General features: G+C 39.4%; 2 protein-coding genes across 3 annotated transcripts; one reads left to right on the top strand and one right to left on the bottom strand.

Annotated features, from left to right (window-relative positions):
• The first annotated feature begins 1,471 nt into the window (after positions 1–1,471).
• Positions 1,472–20,906, top strand: tespa1 (thymocyte expressed, positive selection associated 1). 2 transcript variants are annotated; one of them, XM_047348889.1, is made up of 14 exons: positions 1,472–1,807; positions 3,786–3,831; positions 4,421–4,610; positions 4,771–4,813; positions 5,689–5,729; positions 6,075–6,128; positions 6,699–6,738; positions 7,067–7,108; positions 7,249–7,344; positions 8,717–8,925; positions 9,042–10,189; positions 12,309–12,396; positions 14,285–14,372; positions 19,770–20,906. In XM_047348889.1, exons 3-14 carry the CDS (start codon positions 4,466–4,468, stop codon positions 19,777–19,779), a joined length of 2,004 nt encoding a protein of 667 aa, XP_047204845.1. In that variant the 5' UTR covers positions 1,472–1,807; positions 3,786–3,831; positions 4,421–4,465; the 3' UTR covers positions 19,780–20,906. The 2 variants fall into 2 exon arrangements, with proteins under 2 accessions (XP_047204845.1, XP_047204846.1); XM_047348890.1 differs by lacking the exon at positions 3,786–3,831.
• Positions 17,193–24,386, bottom strand: tarbp2 (TAR (HIV) RNA binding protein 2). Its single transcript, XM_047348899.1, has 7 exons — positions 24,143–24,386; positions 21,381–21,695; positions 21,118–21,187; positions 19,741–19,858; positions 19,266–19,393; positions 18,869–19,064; positions 17,193–17,414 (listed from the first exon to the last, which is right to left on the bottom strand). The coding sequence occupies exons 1-7, from the start codon at positions 24,193–24,195 to the stop codon at positions 17,257–17,259; spliced, it is 1,038 nt and encodes a 345-aa protein (XP_047204855.1). The 5' UTR covers positions 24,196–24,386; the 3' UTR covers positions 17,193–17,256.
• Positions 24,387–25,797: the final 1,411 nt, after the last annotated feature.

The following is a 25,797-nucleotide window of genomic DNA, read 5'->3' as shown; positions in this document are numbered from 1 at the left end:
TTGTAAGATTACTAATTGAGCTAGAAGACTAGAAGAGGAAGACCTGAATGGAAATCAAAATGGATAGGCCAAGCCTGGTCAGATCTGTTACATTTCAGCAAATTTCCAATGGCACAGGATATTTAGCTAAGGCTCAAGTTTCCAGAAGACATTATCACCTCAGTTATTAGACCACTCCTTGTTTGGCGGTCCAGAGCAACAAGATGAAGCCCTCATTGTACATGTGTAATCAAAGGAGAGGATGGAAGAGATCAAGAAGAAACTCATGAAGTGCAAGACTCTCATCAATGAACATATGGGATGCAGGGGAATTTTCAGTCAAAGTAGGCAGCAGAGGACGGCCTCTTTGGAGTATTCGGTCTAAACTTCGAGTCAGAAGTTCAAGCAAAACAAGGATGGGGGCTAAAATCCCTCAGAAAGCAGAGGAAGCCTCCAGGACACTACAGCTGAAGTGCAAGGAGCAACAGAGTAACCCACTTAGCAGAGAGGAGACATCAAAGACCACAGTTGATTGTGGATCCTGGGAACCTCGAGGGGAGACCTTAGGATGCCAAGGTGTGCCAGCAAGCCCTCTAGAGAACCTGATGACCCTGTTAAGAACCGAGGACCATCACCACAAGCATTCATCAAGTGGACTCATGACATGAGTCATGAACTCAGGGTTACTGAGCAAGAATAATAAACATCCAAATAATAAATGTATGACATGTGATCAAGTCATCGTGTAAGGCCCCTTTCAAGTTTCAGTGTTTTTTTCTTTTTATTAGTAGCCAAAATATATAATCAATAAGAGTAGCATTACTTCAATATACGTTTCCTGAAGTAGAAGTAGAAAGTAGTAATTTAATTAATGAAAATTATGTAATAAGCTACTTTTTTTTTAAAAATCTAGTTTTTTGAAAAATTTCTATAGTATAATGATAAATAGGAAAGACATCTTTTCACAACATAACATTTTTGAATCCAGTATACAGTAGGTAATCTATTTATGTTAGACCAGAGCTAAGTAGTTACTTCTTGTGGCAATACACTGTATAGACAAGACGGTACTCAAGCATGTATATATATATTAGTTTCAGAAACTCCAGTTGCACTTTCGGGAAGGTCACACTAAAGAGTTATTAATTGTGGAGTCTTACTAATAAAAACAGAAAAATTTGCAACTTAAACCCCTACTAATTGTTTGAATCTGCGACATGAATGTGGTTGGTTATTACTGATGAATATTTTTGGCATTGGAGGACATAAAGTCTTAGTTTTAGCAGAAAGGATGCTTAATGCATCACTGTAACGTGGAAAACCCCAAATTAAAATGAACAGTTAATGCTAAGCGGTAACTTTGCGGAAACGATGCATATATTTTTCCCGTTCCGTAAACTAAGCAATAAAAAATAATTTGTGTTGTAATAGCAGTGTTACCGCTGACATTTCCAGCAACCCGTCAGAGTGAGCGCTTGTTTTCGTGCAGGATGTGCCGCAGCTGCGTCCCACGCCACGCTGATAACTTCAGGCTGTCAAATGAGATGTAAAGTCACTTCCTCAGACGCGCCACCGCCAGGCGATGATCCGCTTAAACCTGCCCGCGCTGAGCACAGACAAGCTTCGGTGGAAATCAGCTCGAACCCCGCTTAGTTATCTCTGGCTCCATCTCTGATAGAGCCCGGCCGGCGCACTGAGTGGACGCTATTTCAAAAGGCCGCTAAAGGGCCGCTCCTACAGTCAGTTATCTGCCTCATTGAGTCCGGTTCAACAGGAAACCTGAGAAAGTTCGCCTCTGACAGAACTGAAACCTGCAGCGTGCATGAAGGTAAAAGCTCTCGTCTCATCGGGAAGATTATTCTCTACTTGGTGCAGGAAAGTAAATATATTTCAGTTCAGCCAAATTTCTTGCGTGTTGAAAATGTTTTTTTTTTTTTTTTTTACTTTTTGGGCTACATTCAGAGTATTTACGCTTTAATTATCTAGAAAATACCCTCTGAAAGTTGAATATATCTATTTTCATATCAGCATAAATCGTTCTCGTTCTTTTATTAATGTTTTCTATAAATCTTGGTGTAATTATCTACGGTTGTGCTGAATTTAGCATTGATTACATGAAGTATAGGCCTCTTGTGCTGCACCTAGTCCACAGTGATGTTTAATCATATTATTGCTCATAAAGCTGCTGTAATTTTGTTTTCAGACACATTCCTTGTTTTGAACAGACTCAGCAGTGCAGTTTTGAGAATAAATACATTTTATCTACTACTTATATTTTAAATAATCACAATCACCTTATGGGAAAAGGTAAAGCAAATATTTTATGCTGACTTTGTGGGTCAAGGCTTATTTCCATATGGCCTTTGTGTTAATTTGCAATATTTGTTGTTTTTTAAAATCGGCTTTGATTTAAAATTTTTACTTCACCCTAGTTTTGGCTTGGTGCAGAGATGTGTTCATTGTTATTTACATAAATATGTTAGTGGACTGTTCATCCAAACATGCATCTGCCTGATCTTTAAACACAGTGGTGGTTTTCCGGAAATCTTACAACAGAACATTTAGTTAAAGCACTATGGAAGAGAATTTCAGTGGTGCCACATTTCCACTGAAATTGCTGGAAAGCTTTTAAAATGCAACAAAAAAGTTGACTTTAGCATAAAGGAAATTGTTTTCAGTGTTTTCCCTGCAAGCTTCACTTCTGTCTAAAAGTTAGGGGATAAACATCATTACCACTATGCACCATTACCCTATCTTAATTAAATTATTTATAGTTGTTTGGGAACTCAAGGTATTAATTGTTAATTTGCCAGAGTAATCGCTGTCCTTTCTTGCTAGATTCCAGGGTTTTACAGCTAAGCATTTTCCGGTTTGTCTGGTTAGATTCTCCAATTCAAAACAGTTTTCAGTACGAGACTAACCTGAACATCAACAAATTGGCAGTGAATCAAATGTACTCGTGTGTCAATGAAGCCCCAGTGATTTAAGTTCTTCTCAATATGACCTGATATTTTTTAGCTGTCTGTTAGCTGAATGACATCAAATCTGGTGTCAAATGCCACCATGATGGGGATCATAGTTTGATGTTCCCCCCAAATTTGTAATAGCTCTAAAAGTACCACAGTTACATGATCTAATAGTTTTTATTTAAAATTGAAAAGCAACACCTTTGCTTACTGTTGGAAACATAACTATTACACTTTCAAAAAGTTATCTGTTAGTTTGATTTTAATACATATAGAATAAACTACATATAATATTGTGTACTTACTGCGCAGAATAACACAGTTTGTCATTCTGCTCTTTATAGACTGAGAATATACTGGTTAGCTCAGGCAGTCGGACTGCAGCCAAAATAATTTTAAAGCAGTGTTACCTTAATAAGAGTGACAGATGGGGATCCTTTAGTTTTATTGTCTGTTTCTCCCCACAGAAAAACAAGAAAACATTAGGACTTCCTCTGCTATCTTATAAAATGTATTCAAACTGGGACAGTCATGAGGCAGAATTTTAGCATTTGCAACCATGACTTTGAAACTTTGGTGTAAGTTGATACCAGTAACTGGTCCAAGCCTTGTCAGCTCTGGAAAAGATGTACCTACACACTTATCAAAGACCCTGATCTCATGGCAACTGATTCACCCCTTTCACCACTACTAACATCTGCATTAGCTCCCATGTCCCCATGTCAATTTGGGTGGACATTTATTGTCACGATGGTTGTCTTAGTTCCTACTGAATTTCTGTAAGTGGACAAAGTCTCATGCAGTTTTGTCTTAATGGCTTAAAGGCTTTGTGTTTTCCAGCCTTGGCCTTTGTTTCAAGGAGATATCATCAGACTTTCCAAAAAAGGTTTGTATTACTCTCTGTAGATGTCGTAAGCTGTAAGTTCTTGACAAATTTGAATCCGATGTATGCATGTTTCTGATGGATTTGGAGCAATGTGGTGAGTCACAGTTAATCCATGCTTGGAACAACTAAATGGTGGATTCTTGTTTTATGCCCAGTTTTGTTACATTCACCAGTTAGGATCCACTATATCTGTCATGAACTGTTTCATCTGAACATTTGGTCCACAATGGTGTAAAAACCTTTTTCTTTGTACCTTTGACTTTGAACCTTTGATCCCCACATGATCCACATCTGTCATGTGGGGAACAAATCACACATACATTTTTTAAACATTATTTTCACAAACTTCCCAGGTTTTCTGGAATGTGTTTGTGTATTAAGAGTAAAAAGAAAACCAATTTTTGGTTTTACAAAATATTAGAATTCCTAATGGGAATGTATAAATATATATGGATTTAATTTAATTTAATTTAATAAAATTTTATTTGGATACATCCAAATCCTAACATATCTTAGAAATATCAGCAGCTTCAGTCTCATCAATCAAACAGCAACCTTAAGCAACTTACTATTTCTGTCTTTGGTCTAGCGTTTTGAACCCATCATGCTTTGCAGCTGTTTGTGAATTGAGGAGATGGATAGGTCATCGTCCACTGTTAGGCGACGAGCCTGGATCAACAGCAGCCGACAGTGGCCGACTGTGGAGGACCCCAAGGGTCCGCTGTCTAACATCGCAGCCTCTGCCTCCATAGCAGATGATGATGATGTCTTTTCGGATGGTGAGAGCAAACACATCGCTTTGTTGAATATTCTACACATTGAACGGTAGTTTTTTACACTTTTCTTGACAGAAAAAACTAATTCGTTAACTGTTTTTAGAATTTGTCCATGACAAACATGTTTATTTAATAAGGATACTCAAAGGTGTCATTTTCACAGCTGGCTTTACTGGAAAGATTGAGAACTGGCTCCTACGTTGTGGGTGAGTTGACTTGTTTTTGTTTTTCTATAAGTTCATAACTGCTTAGTTTTCACATTTTCCAGCTGATAAGATGCATATCACTGGAAACTATAGCAAATAACTGACTTCATAGTGTGGAAACTCTTTGAAGTCAGGTGGTGCAGGAAGGTGGTGCTGTCAGGTTGCCACAGAAACGTTTTTCTGCTGTAGTAGCCTGAGGTGATGCATACTTATAGTTCCATTGGAAACAGAGAGAAGAAAAATAAGCTTTCAATCAGCCACAGACTGAACACGCTGAGGCGATATTTTCTTGAGTTAGTTTTTTCTTTTCAGGTGGTTTGACAGTGGTGTCATGACAAAAAGTTCACAGTAAAAAACAAAGGTCATCAGTAAAGACCTCTTTGACATGTCTGAAATTACCTGGTGGCTTGTGACAAAGGAAATCAAAGTTTGAAACTAACTGCAGGAAGGTGGAACAATATTTTTTGCTTTAGATGTCAATCATTGAGAGACAAGCACTTATGGAATGCAGAAACACACTAGATGACAATGAATCAGCATCTAAATTGGCCATGACACCCCTGCTAAGAGCATTTAAGGGAATGGCTGGTGCCTGAATGTTTTCTCAGAAGTGAAAATGAAAATGAGCTGATTGGCTTCTTGTTAACCTGAAAGCTAATATTTCTAGAAGAGGAAGTTGCAAGACTGCAGAAGCCTGTTTAAAGTTGCTGATTATGTGTCAAACAAACTTGCACTGTAACCTTGCCTGGTATCATTTTTAATACGAAGCCGGAGATGCAAACACGACCACATGTTTCATTGAAGCATGCAAATGAAACTGGCTCGATTTGTGTGTGTTTGTGCTTATGTGTTTCAAACTGAGATGTGTCTTGCAGATCGGATGTCTGCTTGGAGAATTGCGGCCAGCTAAGTTTTGGTGAGACATGCACCTTGCTATTAACAACTGTGTAATATATTGCTTAAGAAAGTGTAAAAAAAAGTAAAATCAATTAAAGTGTGTAGATTTAAGTACAACAGCTCATATAGAAAAATGCTATGTAATTTAGTCAAAGCACGATTACCTGACCATATCCAAAAGAAACGAGCTTAGAGTTTTGCAGATGTTTATTGAGATTAGATAAAATCTAAAATAAATATCTGAAATAAATGCAAATGCTGCATATATTTAAGTTAATGTCCTTAATTTACATGTTGGAAATTTGCACAATTACAATTTACAACATAAATGAATCACATTTTAATATCTGACTGCCTTTTTTAGAGTCTGCACTGCAAGCTAACACCCTTTCTGATGACCTGAGTCTTGGAGCTGATGGTAAGCTCATGTACGAACACAAACACCAAAAAAGGGTTTCTATCTCCTCAAAGGGGAATATTCATCACCATACCCATTTAATTTGATTATCTGAAGCAGGACTTCGCTCTCAGCCTAAATTTGCACACAGACATGTAAGGGAAAGTAATGACCCAGCAAATGTTTTAAATAGGTAAATAAGATATTGTTTGGTTATGGTTATTTTTAAACTCTGCTAATGGATTAGTGTGCAGAACTTTTCACATGTAAAAAAGAAGAGCTTGTATTTAGCATTTTCGTCCATTTATCTTATCGGATTATTGGGTGTCCTGCCATACTAGTTATTATGCAATGGTCATTTTAGAGAGGTTATATAAACATTCACACTGAGCCAGAACTAAACCACAAAAGATAAACCATGAAGCGTAAATACAAACTGCTTCTTTTAAAAGATAATTCAATTAATTAAAAATGAATACAGTGCCAGACCTGTAGAATCAAGACATCGCTTAAATAGAACCTCTCTGAAAACATGAAGTAGGCTAAAATGTCTCATAAAGCAACACATAATGCCTATTATTTTTTTCTCAGCTTTAGTTGTAAACTTTGGAGAAACTACAAATAACCGTGGGTAAGTAGCAACATTTTACTGGTTAACTGTTTTCTACACATTTCACAAGATCATTACTATTATAGTTTAGTTTTTTACATTCGCAAAATTATTAAATTCCTGGCAAAAATATATGTTTGATTACACAGCCACGTCCAAAACTATTTCTATTCTGTTTTAAGCTGTAGATAAAGTTAATTTACAGTTTAACTGGAAGCTAAACCGATCACTTTCTGCAAATGTTTTACCAAAACCATTTGAACTTCTAAATTTCCAGAGAAAGTTCTGACTATCTGTGGGTTTGTTTAGTTTTATTTCTTGTTCTTTGTTCACCATGATGCCTGGTCAGACACCCTTCCCTGATAAAACAGCAAAGCAGAATCAGCAGCAGGTCTGTAGTTTACTTCCTCTTTTAATTCATAATATAAAATCTTTTTGGCATTGGTTCCCTCGGAAATAGCGAGTGTGTCATCTAATCTCTGCCTGCTTTGAAAGTTTTAGGTATCATAACATTTGACGCGTTGTTTTTAGTACTCCTCGACAGAAACTATGCCCGCCGTCACTGAACCTGGGCCACAGCATGGCCTCCAGCTGCCTTTCCTCCTCCACTTGGAAAACAGTGTCAAGGTGAGGCGTGAAAACTCCAAAATGGCTAAGAAATATAAATGAGAAAATCTGAAGTGTCAGACCATGCAATTATTTCGCAATTTGCTGCTTGAAAAGTTACAGCTTCCAGAAACTGTCTCTGTCAGGTAGTTATGCTTTTTTGAATCAATACTTCTTCTTACAGGTGTATCTAAATAAATTCAGCAATTAAATTCAAAAAGTGAATCTCATATAATAAATAGATTCATTACACACAGAGTGATGTACAGTATTTTCAGCTGGTTATTTCTGTTAATTTTGATGATACTGGCTTACTGCCAATGAAAACCCAAAATTCAGTTTCTCAGTAAATTTGAGTATTACATGGGAAAAATCCAAAATAAATTTCACCCACGGATGCAATGTAATTGCCATGTTACTACAGTTATTGATACCCTCCACAAGAAGAGTACACCACAAAAAGTGTGTTGTGCTGTATCAAGTTATAGAGTATTAATGGAAAGTTGAGTGGAAGAAAGACTGTGGCATTGGTTTAGAAAAAAGACCTGAAATTCACCTTCATCTGAAGAGAGGACTTTGGACCGATGAGCAATAGTCCAGTTCTTTTTCTCCTTAGCCTGGATGAGACACGTCTAAGGTGGTCTCTGGTTAAGAAGTGGCTTAACACAATGAATGCTGCAGTTGTAGCTTATGTCCTAGATATGTCGGTGTATAACTAACCCTGTAAATCTCCTCCAAATACTTGAATGGGTTTTGCTTCACAGTTTAGTCAAAGCTCTGGTTATGCCTGTTATTTGTAGACCTTCTTTTGCCACCATTTTTCCTTCCACTCAACTTTTACAGTAAAAGTTACATTTTATTTCTGTAGCACAATTAAAACAATAGTTGACTAAAGCGCTGCACAAGGCATAAAGTTGCAAATAACTTAAACATGTAATTTTACAGTATATTAAAACAATAAAACATATCCAGAGAATACAAGCAATTAAATAAATTAAATAAGTATGATAATGCTCAACTAAGACTAAAAGCCTGAGAAGGAAATGTTTTTTTACAGCTTTGCATTGATTTGCTTAGACAGAGCCAGCATTTTTAGTAGTGAGCTGGAAATCTAACGTCAGCAGACCCTATGATTGTGTGGGTCAGAATATCACATTTCTGTATTCCGTGACCTTATTGGTCCAAGGTAATACACAAATGTTTTGAGAAATAATTATTATTTCAGTAGTTGTGAGCCAAAATGAATAAATGCATAAATAAATGCTTGAAAAATCCACAAACATGTGTCTCATGAATATATATGTTTAACTTTTAAAATACACTTCTGAAATAAATACATTTTGGATGATTTTCTTATTTTTTGACATGCACCTGAATGTATGTCTTCTTTCAGTGTGTCAGAGGTTCTGCAGATGTGTTCAGAGGATGCGGAGGAGACTCTATACGAGCTGGGTTTTGGCTGTGAAGAACCTCAGGTCACTGTACGCATCCCTCCTCGATTCTTCACCTTTCCCTCTCAGGCTCAGGGCATAAACTTCCGCCTCTTCCTGGATGCCCAGATCCGGCGAATAAGAGAGGAAGACCCCAGCCTTTCACTTGCTAGTATGGATTCGTTAAATCTCTCTATCTATATATCAGTGGAGTCATTTTGCATTGTTAGATGTGTGAAGAAGTGAACTTGTTTGCATCTGTCTGTTAACATTCTATTCTTCTCACAGGTCGTTTCAGACAAGTCCAAGTGCTCACAGCCATGGCCAATGCTTTCTATTCCCTCTACTCCCATGTGTCCCGGACTCCTCTCCAGAAACTGGCCACGCCGGAGTTTAGTTTCTCATCTCCGGTGGAGAGGATTGAACGGTTTAGGACCAGTATTCGAAGCGAGCCTCGCTCTCCGGTAGAGAGGCTGAAGGACACCGTGAACAAGATGTGCCTCTACACCGGCTCCCCTCGTGGGTCAGACTCCACCTCTCCACAGCCCTCACCCAGAAAGAGGTCCAGTCTTCCTGAAGTGGTGGATATAATGCTGAAATCCAAGGCTGGGAGTGCCAAGAAGCTGGAATTAGGGGAACATGACAGGTGTGGATCATGTGGGGATTTTACACTGCTAACAGATGGTGGAGATATGGAGCAAACACAGCAGGCTGCAGAGGACACAGACATTTATCAGGAGGGAAATAAAATCGGCCATGAGGAGACAGTGGACAATGAACAAGCAGATAATACTGATTATGTCAGACAAGCAGATGGTGTAAGAACATCTCTAACGTCATCGATATCAGGAGAAACTGTGATAGAAACAGAAACTCTGGTAGCTTCAGATCAGCCAGAACTGGACTCATGTTTGACACCAAATAACACAAGGACAAGTGAGCTAAGTCCTGGCGCCAAAGTTACATTTGATTTAATCTGCCCACAAATAGTGGAGAGTGTACATCAAGCTCCGTTCTGCTGTCAGAACAAAAACCACTTCCTTCTTATCTCTGGGACAGAAAGTAGAGATAGATTATGCTCTCCATCACACAAACCTACTCTACAAACCCTTACCTCTGAGCCTAATGAAGACTCACACCCTGCCTCTTCTAGAAAGGCCCTACAGGTGGATGGATCCGGATCACCTCCGGTTCTGAAGTCTAGCGGGAGTTACGGTCACTGCTGCATCACTGTGACTGGCTGGGAAGAAGAGGATGTGTCCTTGTCTTCCATGAACTCTGCAGATTCCTGCCATGCTCCACCTGCCTCATCCACACGGACACCTGTAGAGCCATTTAATGAGGAAGAGGGACAGTACCTAAACCCCCTAACACATCCGGGCCCTGGCAAATTCTCCAGTAACCGTCAGCAGGTCAACTCATTTGAGCTAGAGGAGGTACAGAAACCTTTGGGGGTTTTAAGTTCTAGCACATACAATGAAATGCTGAATTTAAACTGTGTTTATATGTGCCTTAGTGGATTATTGTGGATCATAAAAAGTTTAAATCATCTCACCTCAATGGTGAGTCAAATTATTAGCACAATTATTAGTCAATCAATGTAGTAAATTATTATTATTTGTAGGTCTCAACATTGATGACAACTTTACCGTTCCATATCTTTACCATAGCCTCATCTTCATCCTGGGATGGGCACCCGTGTTCCCAAGTAACGTCAACACCATCCAAAAAATGTTTTGTCATCTTATTTCAGCAAAATGCCACCACCAAAGAAAAGGCTTTAGCAACAGCAGGACTTACTTTGTTTTCTTAAAAAGAGTAACGTCAGTGAGTAACGGTCACACATCACAAGGTCAATGCCTAATAATACTCGGTTATTTAACATGTCTGACATTATATTAGATATGTGTAATAGTGTCTCATCAGGAGAATGATAGTTCAGAAGTAGTGAGGCAGATAAAGCAATAAAAGATGGAGAGACGGAGGAAGCTCGAGTGAGGGCTTAAAATATTAGTGATATTTAAGAGAGTTTAAGGGGAGTTGGTGTATAAAATATAATTAGAGCTAGGGGGAGCCTCAGGGTGTGGTAAGGTTTAAAAATCACATTATTGATAGAATATGCTCAGAAGTGGTACCTTAGACATGCATCTCTGAAGATATTTTGTATATTTAGGAGCAGCAATGCAGCAGCACAAACAGAAAAAGTAGAAGATAGCACAGGGCTGGAGGTCTTAAAATAAATCGGTGAACAGTGTTGATGTCAGGGTTAGGCTTTGATAGTAACAGATTTAACAGTGTGTGAGCCTAAACACATCTGCAAATCAGTTGTTAAAAATCTTTATGTATAAGAAAAGCCTCAACAGATGCTGCTTTTTTATCTTTTGTAAGTCACACCCTGAAACTGTACATTACAATATGTAATGTTGTAATGCCATGCAGGGACATCAAGGGTTTGAGGCATTTTTGACCAGTAAAACATGTTAAACCATTTACAGATCTGTAAGGTTTCCAATATGTGCTCCTCCCTAATGTTTAACTCATTTCTACACCCTTGGACATAACAGAAAGGAATTTCAATTTAACGTTTCCTCCTGAACTTGATGCTTAATTTTAGTTTAGCGACTGATTAATCTTTCATTGCTCTTTTCCGAGAAGTTATGTTAAACTACTGGGTGTTGTTGTTGTACAACATTGTTTTGTATAATTTTCTTTTAAAGACATTTTGGTTTCTTATTTTTCATACAGGCTTGAAATATGGAGGCCCTGAGGAGCCAAAAACAACAATAAAACAAAATGTTGAAAATATAATGTGTGTTATAAGTATCAAATTCGATGGCAGTGGAAATCTGAAAAGCAAAACTTGCTAATTAATTTTAATAATTTATGTGGACTTGTTTAAGACAGTTATGAAAAAGTCTCTGGACCAGTTTTCCCCTACTTTAATTGTACCCATAAACACTGAGAAATTCTCCACTGATTCTATTCTATAAATATTTCTAAGCACATAAAGTTGAACAATGACACATATTGGTCATCTTTTCTGAAAATGACAGATTATGACCCCTGATCAAATCAAAGTAAGTGAGCAGCCTCTTGCTGGTAGATAATGTTTATAGAAGTCACATAACAGTAGATTATAGAAAACCTTTTGTTGTCAAAGCGAGGACAAAGAACCCCACAATGGTGTACATGTGGCTTAGTCTTGCAATCTGAAAGTTGTGGGTTTGAATAGTAATAGTAATATACTGTATATTGTGCATTTATAAGTATTTTCCTTTTTGAAGCTATGTTTAGTGTTTCTGCAAGGCTTTTACATTTGTAAAATGTATTTTCTGCAAACTAGATTTTGTTCTGCAACTCTGGGTCAGTATACTGTGATTCTAGCAAAACCTAAAGAGGACAAACAAGAAAGTCACAAATTCAGTTTTGAAACAGTAAATAATCTCCAGTTTTACTTATTTAGTTAAACTCATTGTTTTTAGTGGCTCACTTTATTTACATTGTAAAATAAAGAGTATCTATGTTAAATATATTTAATTCCCTCTGCCTCCTTAGGTGCATAGCGCAGGAGAGGATGATTTTGGACAACCAGAAGCTATGAGAACAGTCACTTCGTCACTCTGCAAAAAACATTCATACAAAGGTAACAAATGCTCATGCTTATTTGTGTGACTTGACATGAACCAAAGTTTCTTTAGACTGAGAAGGAGCGCAAGTGCAGCACATATAAATCAGCTCACACTAACAGCCGCCAATTTGTTTAACATGTTTGCATGTTTTATTTCTATGCTTCTTCTTTCTCAGTTGTAGCAAGTGACAATCTGCTTACGGCTCAACTTTAGGGCATCATAAAAGAAAACAAGAGAAACTGCAAAGTCTTTTCACAGTGTCATATTATTTCCACAAACTTTAGACAAATGCAAAGTATTACATGATTGTAAAGTAGAAAGAAAATAATACGTGGTTTTTAAAATACTTTACAGATTAAAATCTGAAAAGTGGGATCTGCATTTACGTGCCTCCTTTATGTCGATACCTCTAAATAAAATCCTGCATAACTGGCTCAGATGTCACCTTATTATTAAATAGTCATCCATCCACCATCTAGACCCATTTATCCTATCAGGGTCATTGGTGCCTATCTCCAGCGGTAACTGGGCGAGAGGCGGGGTACACTCTGGACAGGTGGCCAGTCCATCACAGGGCAACACAGAGACATGCAAGACAAACAACCATGCACATACTGACACCTGAGGATAATTTAGAGAAACCAGTTAACCTAACAGTCATGTTTTTGGACTGTGGGAGTACCTGGAGAGAACCCACACATGCACAGGGAGAACATGCAAACTCAATTCAAAAAGACCCCAGGCCAGAATTCTAACCTAGGGCCTTTTTGCTGCAAGGCAACAGTGCTACCAACTGTAACACCCTGCAGCCATAATAAATAGTCAACATGTATGTAATTTAAATTCAGGATAAATACAGTTGTTCTGTGAAGGTTTTAGAGGTTTGTCAGAGAACATAAGTGAACAAACACTAAAACAGGTCATGCATGCATTTGTGTGATACACAGCTCAGGTGGGAGAATCCATCAACAGAAATGCACATATCCAGCCAAAAAGTGTCAAGAAAGAAAGTCCACAAGAAGTGGTAAACTCTGGCAATTTACCACAAGCTAGCGGTCACAACAAACACGTGGAAGTCAGTTCTCCGTTCAGATGATACCAACCTACATCCAAAACACTATGTAGGGTAGAAATCTTAACACTGCACATCCCCCTGAACACACTACTATAACAGTGGAATAGTGTTGGCAACATCATGTTGTGGGGATGTTTTCTTTAGAAGGAAAAGAGAAGCAGGTCGGAGTTGATGGGAAGATTGATGGACCTAAATATAGGGCAATACTGAATGATAACTTGTTAGATGATGCAAAGACTTCAGACTTCCAGATTCACCCTCCAGGGCAGTAACACTCAACATACATCCAGAGCTACATTGTAATTGATCAAATAATGCACGAGTTAGAATGGCACAGTCAAAGTCTAAACATCAAATCAGTGATTTAGATTTAAAAGCTGATGCTCACAAATGTTTTCTATCTAGTCTGACCAAGTTTAAGCTATTTTGCAGGAAAAAAGGAGTTAACCCGTCTCTAGATGTGCATAGTTTGGGGAGACATATACCAAAGCTGTATTTGCTGCAAAAGGTGGTTGTATTAAGTATGGACTCCTTCCTATTCACAACTGTGCGCTACTTTGTGTTTGATCACATAAAATCCCAATACATGGAAGTTTTCGGGTGTAACATGACCAAAATGTGAAAAATTCATGAGTTGTGAATACCTTTTCAAGGCACTGTAAGCATGATGGGAGGCACATACATATACAGGTCACTGAGCAGGTGTCTTCTTCAAGGAGAAACAATGTCTTTTCTTTGCCAAATTCAGGTTAGACTGCAGCTGCTGAACGGTTTTGTTTGCAGAATTTTGAGAAGAGCTGAATGTGTTTTTTTTCCCGATTGTGTAGGTGAAGTGGTCCGGGGCGACAGCATGCAGTCCGACAGCAGCGGCTACGCAGATGAAGAAGTCAGCCCCTCACCAGACAGACACAGCAGGTGATGGAGAAAGAAACAGTAGGACTGAAACGTACAACAGGATGTGGAAACTTTTTTCGTTTGGAAAGTGGATCCAAGCATCAACTTAAACTCTCTTAAAATGTGAATGCTTCAGATACTGAGGAAAAAATAAAATTGGAAAAAATGTGCAAAACATGCTTATATAAAACAGGAAAAAAGCAAAGACTAACAGTGAAGTGTGATGGAATGGTAATTTATTCAGAGTAAAAACAACTTTAAATCTTACAAAAATGTTTTATCAAAAGCATCAACAATGTCTGATAGAGTTCATATTTCATTTGCATTTCTTATTTTTAAATATAGAAAATTGCCAGCACAGAGATGGTGTGAGCGACCAAAGTAAAATTAAAAGCTAGTTCCTAACTTCCTCTTTTTAATGATCAGAACAACTGTTTGCAGATCTGCCTTTTCTAAAAATGCTTATAATCCTCAGAAATGCCTCAATGCACTTTGGAGACAAACACATGAAAACATAGATTTTCAAAACTCTGTTTGTCAACACATAATGCAGAAGAGAGAGAGATTTCTTACAGTTGTGGAGAAAGATTTTACACAGAGACACAACCGGTAGACAATGAGAGTGTCAGTTTCTGATCATTACAATTCAATTCAAAGTTTTGCAAACCAAAAAAAAAAAGAAAACACATGAAAGTCAATGATTTAAACACCACATTATAATCTGTGGTAGCTTTATGTGGCTACTTTGTCAAAATAAATCAATATTTTGTTATAAGTACAGTATCTTTCACCTGAACTGTTAAAATGACATGATTTTTGTCATGTAAAAAAATGAGACGCAAATAAATTATCTTAAACTTTTTCCACAACTGCGACATTTATCCTGTACAATAATGTTGAATATTTTTATACCTGCTCCTGACAGATACCTTCGAGCAAGACCTGTTTGATCCTTTGTAACCTGTTTACACACTACAGTTTTAGCTGAAGGTTTCAAATAAGTACTTGTCAAGATTATCCTACAAGAATGCAGAACTTTATTTCAGGATCATCTGATTCAGAACAACTGACAGAAAACTGAATCAAAAGGTGCTTCAACCAGCCACTGAAGGCTTCTATTAAGAAGCAAATGTACTTCAAAACAGCTGTGGACTCATAAAGCTTCTGATTCACAGACTATTAATAGAGATCTGTGAAGGTAGTATTTGTGAAACTTGTTAAGGACACCTCAGACCTGGCACCCTCCACATGTATTTGCAGTCCTATTAAGAAGGTGTAAAAAGCCTTAAAATGAATTCATCTTTAACTGCAGTAGCACAGGCTCGGTTACAGTTATCTCACTGTCAGGTTTAGAGTTTTGTTTTTGCCTCCCTTACAATCCTCCTCAAACATGGCTCCTTGTCCATCCAAAACCAGTTAATTATTACTCTGACTGCAGATGTAGGCAGGTTTAAGCTGTGCAGACATTTCCTTGTCATTCTCTGATTTATCAACACATCTGCCCAACTCAAATGGCATGTTCTGTTGTCTTTCCCATATTGAAGAGTGGGTTACAGAAATGGGCCTCTATGTCCCATAATGCTTTATATTCAAGGGTAAAGGAATGTCATGGGTTACTATTTAAACCTTCATATAAGCTCTGATCAGTATAAACAATATAAAGATGAATTCATTATTTTAAAGGAATTATCAGAAGCACCAGTGATGTTGTGCAAAAGTATTTGATAACAAGAGATTTATTTTTTCCCCTTACTGAATAAAATGACTCAAATAAATGTTGCTGTTTTTATAGTGTTCCCAGATGTTGATGTGCAATAGATGAAAAATACATTTTAAGGCCTTTAACACATCTTTACCAGTGGTGCCAATAAATGTGTAGGGCGCTGTATGATTTAACATACAGCTAATGTTACTTCATAATCTAAAACACACAGAAAATGACAATGACAAAGCTCATTTGTTAATGGGATAGCAGCTAAAATAGTAAAGATTTTTGACAGTCAGAGTGGGAGTGTCTTTCACATCCATGCACATGAATTTCATTCTGTAGGACTAATAAATAAACCGTTAACTCTACATCTAGCAAGTCAAATAGCCAACTGAGGTTTTGGTTTTTATTTTGCTGCAAAGCATTACCTACTTTGACATGAGCAACTACTATCAGCAACATTTAATGTTTCTGATATATACGTATTTATCGTCCAGTCAGTCATTTTCTATACCTCTTCTTCCATAGTGGGTCGCGGGGAAGCTGGTGCCTATCTCCAGCAGTCTATGGGCGGGGTACACCCTGGACAGGTCGCCAGTCCATCGCAGGGCAACACACATACAACCATACACACACTCATTCATACACCTAAGGGCAATTTAGAGTTACCAATTAACCTAACAGGCATGTCTTTGGACTGTGGGAGGAAGCCAGAGTACCCAGTGAGAACCCACATATGCACGGGGAGAACATGCAAACTCCATGCAGAAAGACCCCTGGCTGGGAATTGAACCCAGGACCTTTATGCAAGGCAACAGTGCTACCAACTGCGCCACCGTGCAGCCCTATTTATTGTTCATATTTAAGAAAATATATTGGACTACATAAAGTCAAAGGTAAAAAAAAAATAGTATTTTAAAAAATAATTTCAAACAAATAAGCAAAATTTTACAAGAATGAGTTCATGGATTTTAGGCAAGAAAATGAACAGTGGCACCTTTCAATCATTAGAAACTAAAATAAATGACTCTGTGTGAATTTCAGGGCAGAAAAAGTATCTTATTGTTGAATCTGAGGTTTCCTTTGTTTTTTTTTTAAATATGTCAGAAAATGACCCTTCATCCAAAGAGGAGTTGTTTGATGGCATATTGTATTGCAGCAAGTTCAAGTCTGTGGAAAAGAAACAGAGCAGGTCTGTCATTTCCCTCCTGCCATGATTTTCAGGTACTGCAGTGCATTGTGGGCCGCGTTAGCTCGCGCTGCGTCTACGTTCCGAGCGAAGCCATGGCACACTGTGATTGGCTGCGTGGACAGCTCTACCAGACACTGACACAGGCCGCTGAGACTGCGCTCCTCTGAAAATGGACACAAAGAAAACAGGACAGCAACACATTATTACTGCTCCTTGTCTTATGCTTATGCTTAGCTGTTCTATTATTGTTTTCCATGAAATAAAACATGAAAACTATTTTAGAAACAGATTGGACAATTGGAATGGGTACATTTGAAAGTAGAACTATGTTTCGTCATCCCACCATTAAACCAGATATGGGTGTTTGCATTATATTACATACAATAGAAAGCAGCTTGCATTTATTTTCATAGCTTTATGATGCATTGGTTAAATTTTCAGTCAATGCAATCAAGATACCTGCAGATAGGAGGACGCAAACATTTAAAGGTAAACCTGATGTCTATTTATGGGCTCTGCAGAAAAAACTGTAACAGCCCGTGGAGTCATAATATAACATAGCTAAAACGTGAATGGAATAGCTGTATGTTTAGGGTCAGTGTCGTGCTGGAAGGTGAACCATGACCCCATTTTCAAGTCTTTCGCAGCTTTTGTTTTTTTTTTCTTCCACTTTTGGCCCCAAGTTATCTCTCAATTTACTTTGCACATCTGGAGACTGATACTTTTGCCCATTCTTTGTTGCAAAACAAAGAACAACAATTTTGAAGGTGAAGGTTTTGCCACAGATTCTCAATTTGATTTTGATCTGGACTTTGACTGGGCCCATTTAATTGTATATGGCTAGAGGACGAACCTCCACACTAGTCTTAAGACTTTCTTCAAGGATTATCTTAGCTCTATTAAACCTACTAACAACTCTGACCATCTTCCTCCACATCATGATGTTGCCACCATGTTTCACCATGGAAATCATATTTCAGGGTGTTGTGCAATATTAGTTTGTTAACACACATTGTGCCTTACCTGTCATCATAGGTTGACAGCCATGTCTTTATAAGTTGTGAAAAACTCTTTCCATTTCCAGATGATTGATTGAACAATGCTCTGTGAGATGTTTAAATCTTAGGATGCAGATTTATATCCTAAGCCTGCTTTAAACTTCTCTAAAACCTAATCCCTGACCTGTTTTGGTGTTCCTTGGTCTTCATGTTGCTGTTTGTTCACTAAGGTTCTCTAATAAGCTTCTGAGGCACAGCACACTTATATTTATCCTTAGATTAAATTACATTTATCATTTTACCTCCACATCATAGTTATGCACTACATTTTGTGGGTCTACCACAAAATATTCAGATATATGTTGAGGTTTGTGGTTGTAACCTGACACAATGCAAATAGAAATACAAGAGGTATAATATTTTTGCAACAAATGAGTCAATCAGGTTCATAAGAAGCTAAGCTGAATCATATACACATGGAACCTAAATTTACCTTAAAAAATCATCTATAACTATGTGCCTTTCACTTTGTTAAACTCCTTCAGACCTTCAGTGTGACAAAACTGCAGTGCACTGATAAGGTGAATGTAGCTCTGACTGCCAGTTTTCTTAAGCTCACCTAGATCAAGGTAGCTAATGTCGAAGCGTTGCTCTGCAGAAAGGTCACTCAGCAGGGAGCAGAAGTTTGAGTCAGAGGGCATGCCCAGAGGGTGGCTGCGGAGCTGGAGAATCTTCTCTCCAGCGGAGTTACGCAGAGAATCCCACGTGCAGCTGTAGCCTTTACTTTTACCCGGCTCCACTCTGCTTCCCATGTGCTTTGATTATAGGAGACATGGATTTTACATCAGTTAATTTTCCTGACTGCAATATTATTTATGCTAAGCACAATTGAAAGTACAAAGTTTTGTCATTTTAACATTTCCTCAAACGCCTGTGGGTGCAGACTCTTTCCTACACTGATGTTTAACCACTATGAGTGATTTTTATTACTTTTATAACTCCCGTTTGATTCTTACAATATTAAACGTGTCCTCTTCTGCCTCGGCATCATTGCTGCTCCTCAGATCCACCGGCACATCGTGTATCCGTGAAAGCATCTTGGCGGCTGCATTTCTCTTGGCAAGCTTCTTAGATGTGCCGCTTCCTGAACAGGAAAATACAGAATTATAATCCAGTGGGACATAGAATCGAAATGATAACATGCATTCGAACAACAGAAGCTGAGTTTACCAACTATCTTCCCTATTTGTTAAATACAAAAGATAACTGAAAGCCAGACATTGCCTTTACCCTATAAACAAATGGATGTGTTTCCTACCAACATTGTTAATTTAGTATATTTTTTTTACTGTTTTGTCTTTGTTTGTATCTTGTATGGGCTGTATGAGGACAGGGTTTAAATACCATGACAAATTAAATTTATGGCTTGATCCTAACCAAAAGCAAATACACAAAGCATGTATGGTATAAGTACAACATTTTAAAATGTACCAATTTCTACAAATCTCTCGACTCTGCAGGTCATTGTGAACTCTTTGCGATGAGCTGGACCAGACTCCTGAGTGACTGTGTACTCTGGCAGACGCCATCCTTTCTGCACCACCAACTCCTGGCACAGAAGACAGAACAAAATGACAAACTATAAACCAAAAGTGCATCTTAAAAAAGTCAAGCACCAGTGAAAAGTTTATTTAGTTCAGTAATTTAATTAAAAAAGTGAAACTCATATCTTAGAGATTGAATGTACAGTTTCATTTAGATAATTAGAATATTACATGAGACCAGAAGGCCAAGGATATTTAATACAGAAATGTTATGATCATGTTTTAGCCTACACAATCGTAGAGAACACTGGTGACTTGGTTCCCACCCTCTTTTACTGAGTGCTCCCTTTCTTGCACAAAAAACAAAAACTAATTATATGCTCCCCCTTGCAAACATACCCTACGTGCGTATTCATGTTTGCACACATATACATGAGTGTGAGAAAAAGGAAAAGAAAAACAGCTGTCCAGCAGACAATAATAGTCTCCGTTCACAAGGAGGACAAGCCACAGTAGGTCATTGCTGAAGAAGTTGGCTGTTCACAGAGTGCTGTATCCAAACATATGAGTGGAAAGTTGAGCGAAAGGAAAAAATGTGATAGAAAAATAAAAAGAACAACCAATTAGGGCTGCATGATTTTAGAAAAACAGACAATAAAGTTGGTGAATGTCATGATGATTGTATGACTTGGGATTAAACATCAAATATTTAACAGTGTTAGTATCTTTCAACTCTAGGTTTACTGCAAACATAACCAACATGTAGTTTCTTAATGACTACCACATGACTTTATGCTACATTATAAAGCAATCACCAAATATGTTCTAAGCATGGAAGGCTAGATCCAGGGTACTTAAGTAGTTAGCTATTATTTATTCCAGTCCAAGCAGTTCTTCGCCATATGCATTTTGCGTACAGTAATATCGCAACAATACATTTGCTATACATTGTGCTGTTAAATTTTTTGTTTTTCTTCCTTCACTTTCCATTATTATGTTTGGATACAGCACTCTGAAAGGCTTTTCTTCTTTGGCCTTTTGTAGGTCTCTGACAGACAACCCGTGACTCGTAGTTCATACCATGACAGCTCTGTATTAAAAACTACTTTTTTTATTGGTCTGATGTCTGATTTTATTATTCTAAGACATGAATTTTGGGTTTTCATTAGCTGTAAACAATAACAATCAAAATCATCACTAAGTGTAATAAATCTATATAACAGATAAACTTTGAATCATATTGTAAGCTGTTGGGATGGACCAATATATTAAATCTATGTAAAATAATCTGGTAAAATGCAGTAGACAGACAGAGATTATTTACCTGAAGTGCCCCTACAGGATTACATTCAGACTGCTGGGAACTGTTTGACGTCTTCATCTCTGACTGACAGCTACACACAAGTCGAGACAAAACATAACATAACAGAGAAGGAAACACTGAAACCACACAAACCATTATCTTTCATCTGCTAAATGACGACACGTCAGTCAACTTGGCTTTGAAGCTATTGAATATACCAAAACAAAGTAAAGATATTTATGCTAGATTAACAATTGTAATTAAAAATGAATCAGAAGTCTGACCTGTCTCCATCTACAGACACATCAACTTCAGTAAAACCGTCTTCTCCAAAAGCAACTGCAGCTGGGCCTCCGAGGCCTCCCTTGAGCATCTTCAGAGCAGCCTCAGCTGCTTTGTGCTTGGCTGCTTTCTTGCTGGGCCCTTGGCCGGTGCAGCTGATCTCTCCAACAGAGACGCGGAATGTGAAGTTGGGCTGATGGGCCTGTCCCTCAGCCTTCAGCAGGTCGTACACTGGGGTTTTGCCTATCCGCGTTCCATACTCCTGCAGCAGACTGATAGGCGTCTTTCCGGGATTCACAGCCAGCATTTGCTCAATACTATAAAACAACAGAAAACAAAAAGTTAAAACCCTGCATGATATGTGCTGTAAAAGAGGTACTTTTTGTTTTAACTGTATGTACATGAAGTCTAAACTTTATTGCGATGACTACCATGACCTGAAATTTTTGTTTATCCTCCCTGAAAGAGACTTGTTTTAAATGTTCCTGAAAGGAGGAAGAAAATGTCAACATGTTTTGCACATATTAGAAATAATAACACAGCAAAATGTGCCATTCAGACGGTTGGCCAGAGTTGTCTCCTGGCCAACCGTCTGAATGGCTTCTACTGCAGACATGACAAGAAGCCATTCACACCTCAAACCATCCCCTCCACATCCCATTCAGGAACAAATTCGACCCGTAAAACAACCAACCCCCTACCTTCAGATCCTCTGCCTGCACTAAAGATCTCCGAGGAAGATGTAAATAGGCTCTTTCAGCGCATGAAATCAAAGAAAGCTGGAGGACCTGATAACGTCTCCCCATCATGCCTCAAACAATCCACCATCATCCTGGTTCCCAAGAAACCCACCATCCTAGGATTAAATGACTACAGGCCTGTAGCCCTGACGTCTGTGGTCATGAAATCCTTTGAGCGGCTGGTGTTGAAGCACCTGAAAGACATCACAGGCCCCCTGCTGGACCCCCTGCAGTTTCCTTACAGAGCAAACAGGTCGGCAGATGATGCTGTTAACTTAGGTCTACACTTCATCCTGCAACACCTCGACCACCCAGGGACGTACGCCAGGATCCTGTTTGTAGAGTTCAGCTCGGCCTTCAACACCATCATACCAGACATTCTCCACCAGAAGCTCACCCAGCTCAACGTCCCAGCCTCCACCTGTCAGTGGATCAACAGCTTCCTAACGGACCGACAGCAGCAGGTGAGACTGGAGAGCATCTTCTCCCGATCCAGATCAATAAGTACTGGTGCCCCCCAGGGGTGTGTTCTATCCCCACTCCTCTTCTCTCTGTACACAAACGACTGCACCTCATCAGACTCGTCTGTGAAACTCCTGAAGTTTGCAGACGACACCACTGTCATCGGTCTGATCCAGGACGGTGGTGAGTCTGCATACAGACAGCAGGTGGATCGGCTGGTCCACTGGTGCGGTCAGAACTACCTTGAACTGAACCCACTCAAGACTGTGGAAATGGTGGTGGATTTTCAGATAACACCACCCCCATACACCCCCCTCACCATCCTCAACAACACTGTATCGGCCGTGGACCACTTCAAGTTCTTAGGAACCACCATCTCTGAGGACCTGAGATGGTCTTCACACATAGACACTGTTCAGAAGAAGGCCCAGCAGAGACTGTACTTCCTGAGGCAACTCAAGAAGTTCAACCTTCCACAGGAGCTGCTGGTCATCTTCTACACTGCCATCATTCAGTCTGTCCTGTCTTCATCCATCTCAGTGTGGTTTGGCTCATCCACAAAACAGGACAGGTCCAGACTGCAACGAATAACCAGGACTGCAGAGAGAATAATCAGGGCTGACCTTCCCTCCATCCAGAACTTATACAGGTCTAGGGTCAAGAAAAGAGCTGCTAAAATCTCTGCAGACCCCACACACCCTGCACATAAACTGTTCAGAGCTTTACCTTCAGGCCGTCGCTACAGAGCACTGTTCACTAAAACCAGCCGCCACAGAGACAGTTTCTTCCCCCAGGCTGTTTCTCTGTTGAACATTCAATAGAGTACAGAACAACAGCATACAGATGTTGCAAATGCACCTTTTTATTATATATGTGTATATTATACATTGTAAATATGTATATTCTGTAATACAAAACCAAAGAGCAAAGTGTACCGGAGTCAAATTTCTTGTTTGTATGTACGAACTTGCCAAAAAAGCTGATTCTGATGTTTTCTTTACTACATGAGGAAGCATGAATGGATATGAACTAAAATAAATATTTAATCCATTTACTCATTAGATGACTTCTCAGGACATTTCAAAGCACTGCCCTTTACGACTATTAAATTAAAGGAGGCTAAATACAAATGCATGTCACATCTTTGTGACTTTATTTATAATCGTCTTCCTTCCACTTCACAATTATGTGCTACTTTGTGTTGGCAAACCACAAAAAATCATTGTTTTAAACATTTTCTGCATTAACAGAGCTGTTCATTCAAGATACATACTAATATTTTCCAAAGGTTTACAGTCAGATTGACATGATGTTCCTTTGATCTGAACAGAACAAAGTCAGAATTTATAAAGATGCCTAAAATAAACCGAATGATTGTTTATCCAAGTCACCAACACCGAATTTAGTCAACTTGCGATAAAATAAGCAGGTTATAGCAGCTCTGGTTTGAAGATGGAAACAAGACAGGAAATCGAAACACCCTGACGATCCTGAAACACCTTGATGTAGTTTATCTGTGAGCCAGAATGCTCAGCTCTCCCTGCTGCTCTGATCAGCCTCACCTGGAGCTCCCGGAGTTTCTCTTCCAGCTCTCCGATTCTGTCTCGTCGTTCATTACCTATTGCGTGCAAACGGAGCCGATCGGTTTCGGATGGCAAATCCCCCCCACCAGAACATACACGAGCTTTCATTAGACGGTATTTACTGTTGCCCCCAAACAGATGACAAGGCTACACCATGGTGGACGGAGGGAAAGCAGAAATAGAGGATCTCTTCTGCCGCGACAAGCTTTGGCCCGCAGAGATGACGTAGATCGTGACGTCCTGTGAAAGTCGATTCCTGATTGGCCTTAAGGGGTTTGAAATTGCGGTTATATTTCATTTTTTTTTTATATATATATAAATAAAAAAAATTTTCTAAATGGTATGTAAAATATCTACATTAAAAAATAATGAAATCAATTAAAATAATATATATATACATATATATATTTTTTTTTTACAAACATGAAACATGCTCGTCAACCAGATGCCTTTGCGGCTGGATTACTAGTGAGAAATAAGAGTGACGGCAGAGGAAGGTGGAAGTAGCAGTGGATTTATTCAGGCGCACACCAACAAGCCTAACAGCATCAATCCTCTTAACAAGACACAATTGCAGCCTTAAATAGGCACAGCTGATAAAAGGACTAAACCATTCTCTACATGGAATTTAACATCTCACAACTTCCAACTCCGTGCTAGTCACGGATTGTCCATAACGAACACCATGTTCAAACATAAGGGTGTCCATCAGTGCACTTGGCACCAGGACACCCTAGGCAGGAGGTCGATGATCGACTTTGTTGTCGTATCATCAGAACTTCGGCCGCATGTTTTGGACACTCGGGTGAAGAGAGGGGCTGAGCTGTCCACTGATCATCACCTGGTGGTGAGTTGGATCCGCTGGAGGAGGAGAAAGCCGGACAGACTCGGCAGGCCCAAGCGCATAGTGAGGGTCTGCTGGGAACGCCTGGCGGAGCCCTTGGCCAGGGATGTATTCAACTCCCACCTCCGGGAGAGCTTGTTGGAGACATAGAGTCCGAGTGGACCATGTTCTCTGCATCTATTGTCGATGCTGCTGCCCATAGCTGCGGCCGTAAGGTCTGCGGTGCCTGTCGTGGCGGCAATCCCAGAACCCGGTGGTGGACACCGGCAGTAAGGGATGCTGTTAAGCTGAAGAAGGAGTCCTATCGGCTGTGGTTGGCTTGTGGGACTCCTGAGGCGGCTGACGGGTACCGTGAGGCCAAGCGTGCTGCGGCCCGGGCTGTGGCAGAGGCAAAAACTCGGGCCTGGGAAGAGTTCAGTGAGGCCATGGAGAAGGACTACCGGTTGGCCTCGAAGCGATTCTGGCAAACCGTCCGGCGCCTCAGGAGGGGGAAGCAGTGCTTTGCCAACACTGTTTATAGTGGGGGCGGGAGATTGCTGACCTCGACTGAGGACATTATTGGGCGGTGGAAGGAGTACTTCGAGGATCTCCTCAATCCTGCCATCACGCATTCCGTGGTGGAAACAGAGGCTGAGGACTCGGGGTTGGACTCTTTCATCACCCAGGCTGAAGTCACAGGGGTGGTTAAAAAGCTCCGTGGTGGCAAGGCTTCGGGGGTGGATGAGATCCGCCCTGAGTACCTCAAGTGTCTGGATGTTGTAGGGCTGTCATGGTTGACACGCCTCTTCAA

The sequence above is a fragment of the Girardinichthys multiradiatus genome, chromosome 20, assembly GCF_021462225.1.
Source record: "Girardinichthys multiradiatus isolate DD_20200921_A chromosome 20, DD_fGirMul_XY1, whole genome shotgun sequence".
Lineage (NCBI taxonomy): Eukaryota > Metazoa > Chordata > Actinopteri > Cyprinodontiformes > Goodeidae > Girardinichthys > Girardinichthys multiradiatus.
This window is presented reverse-complemented; position numbering and strand designations above follow the sequence as displayed.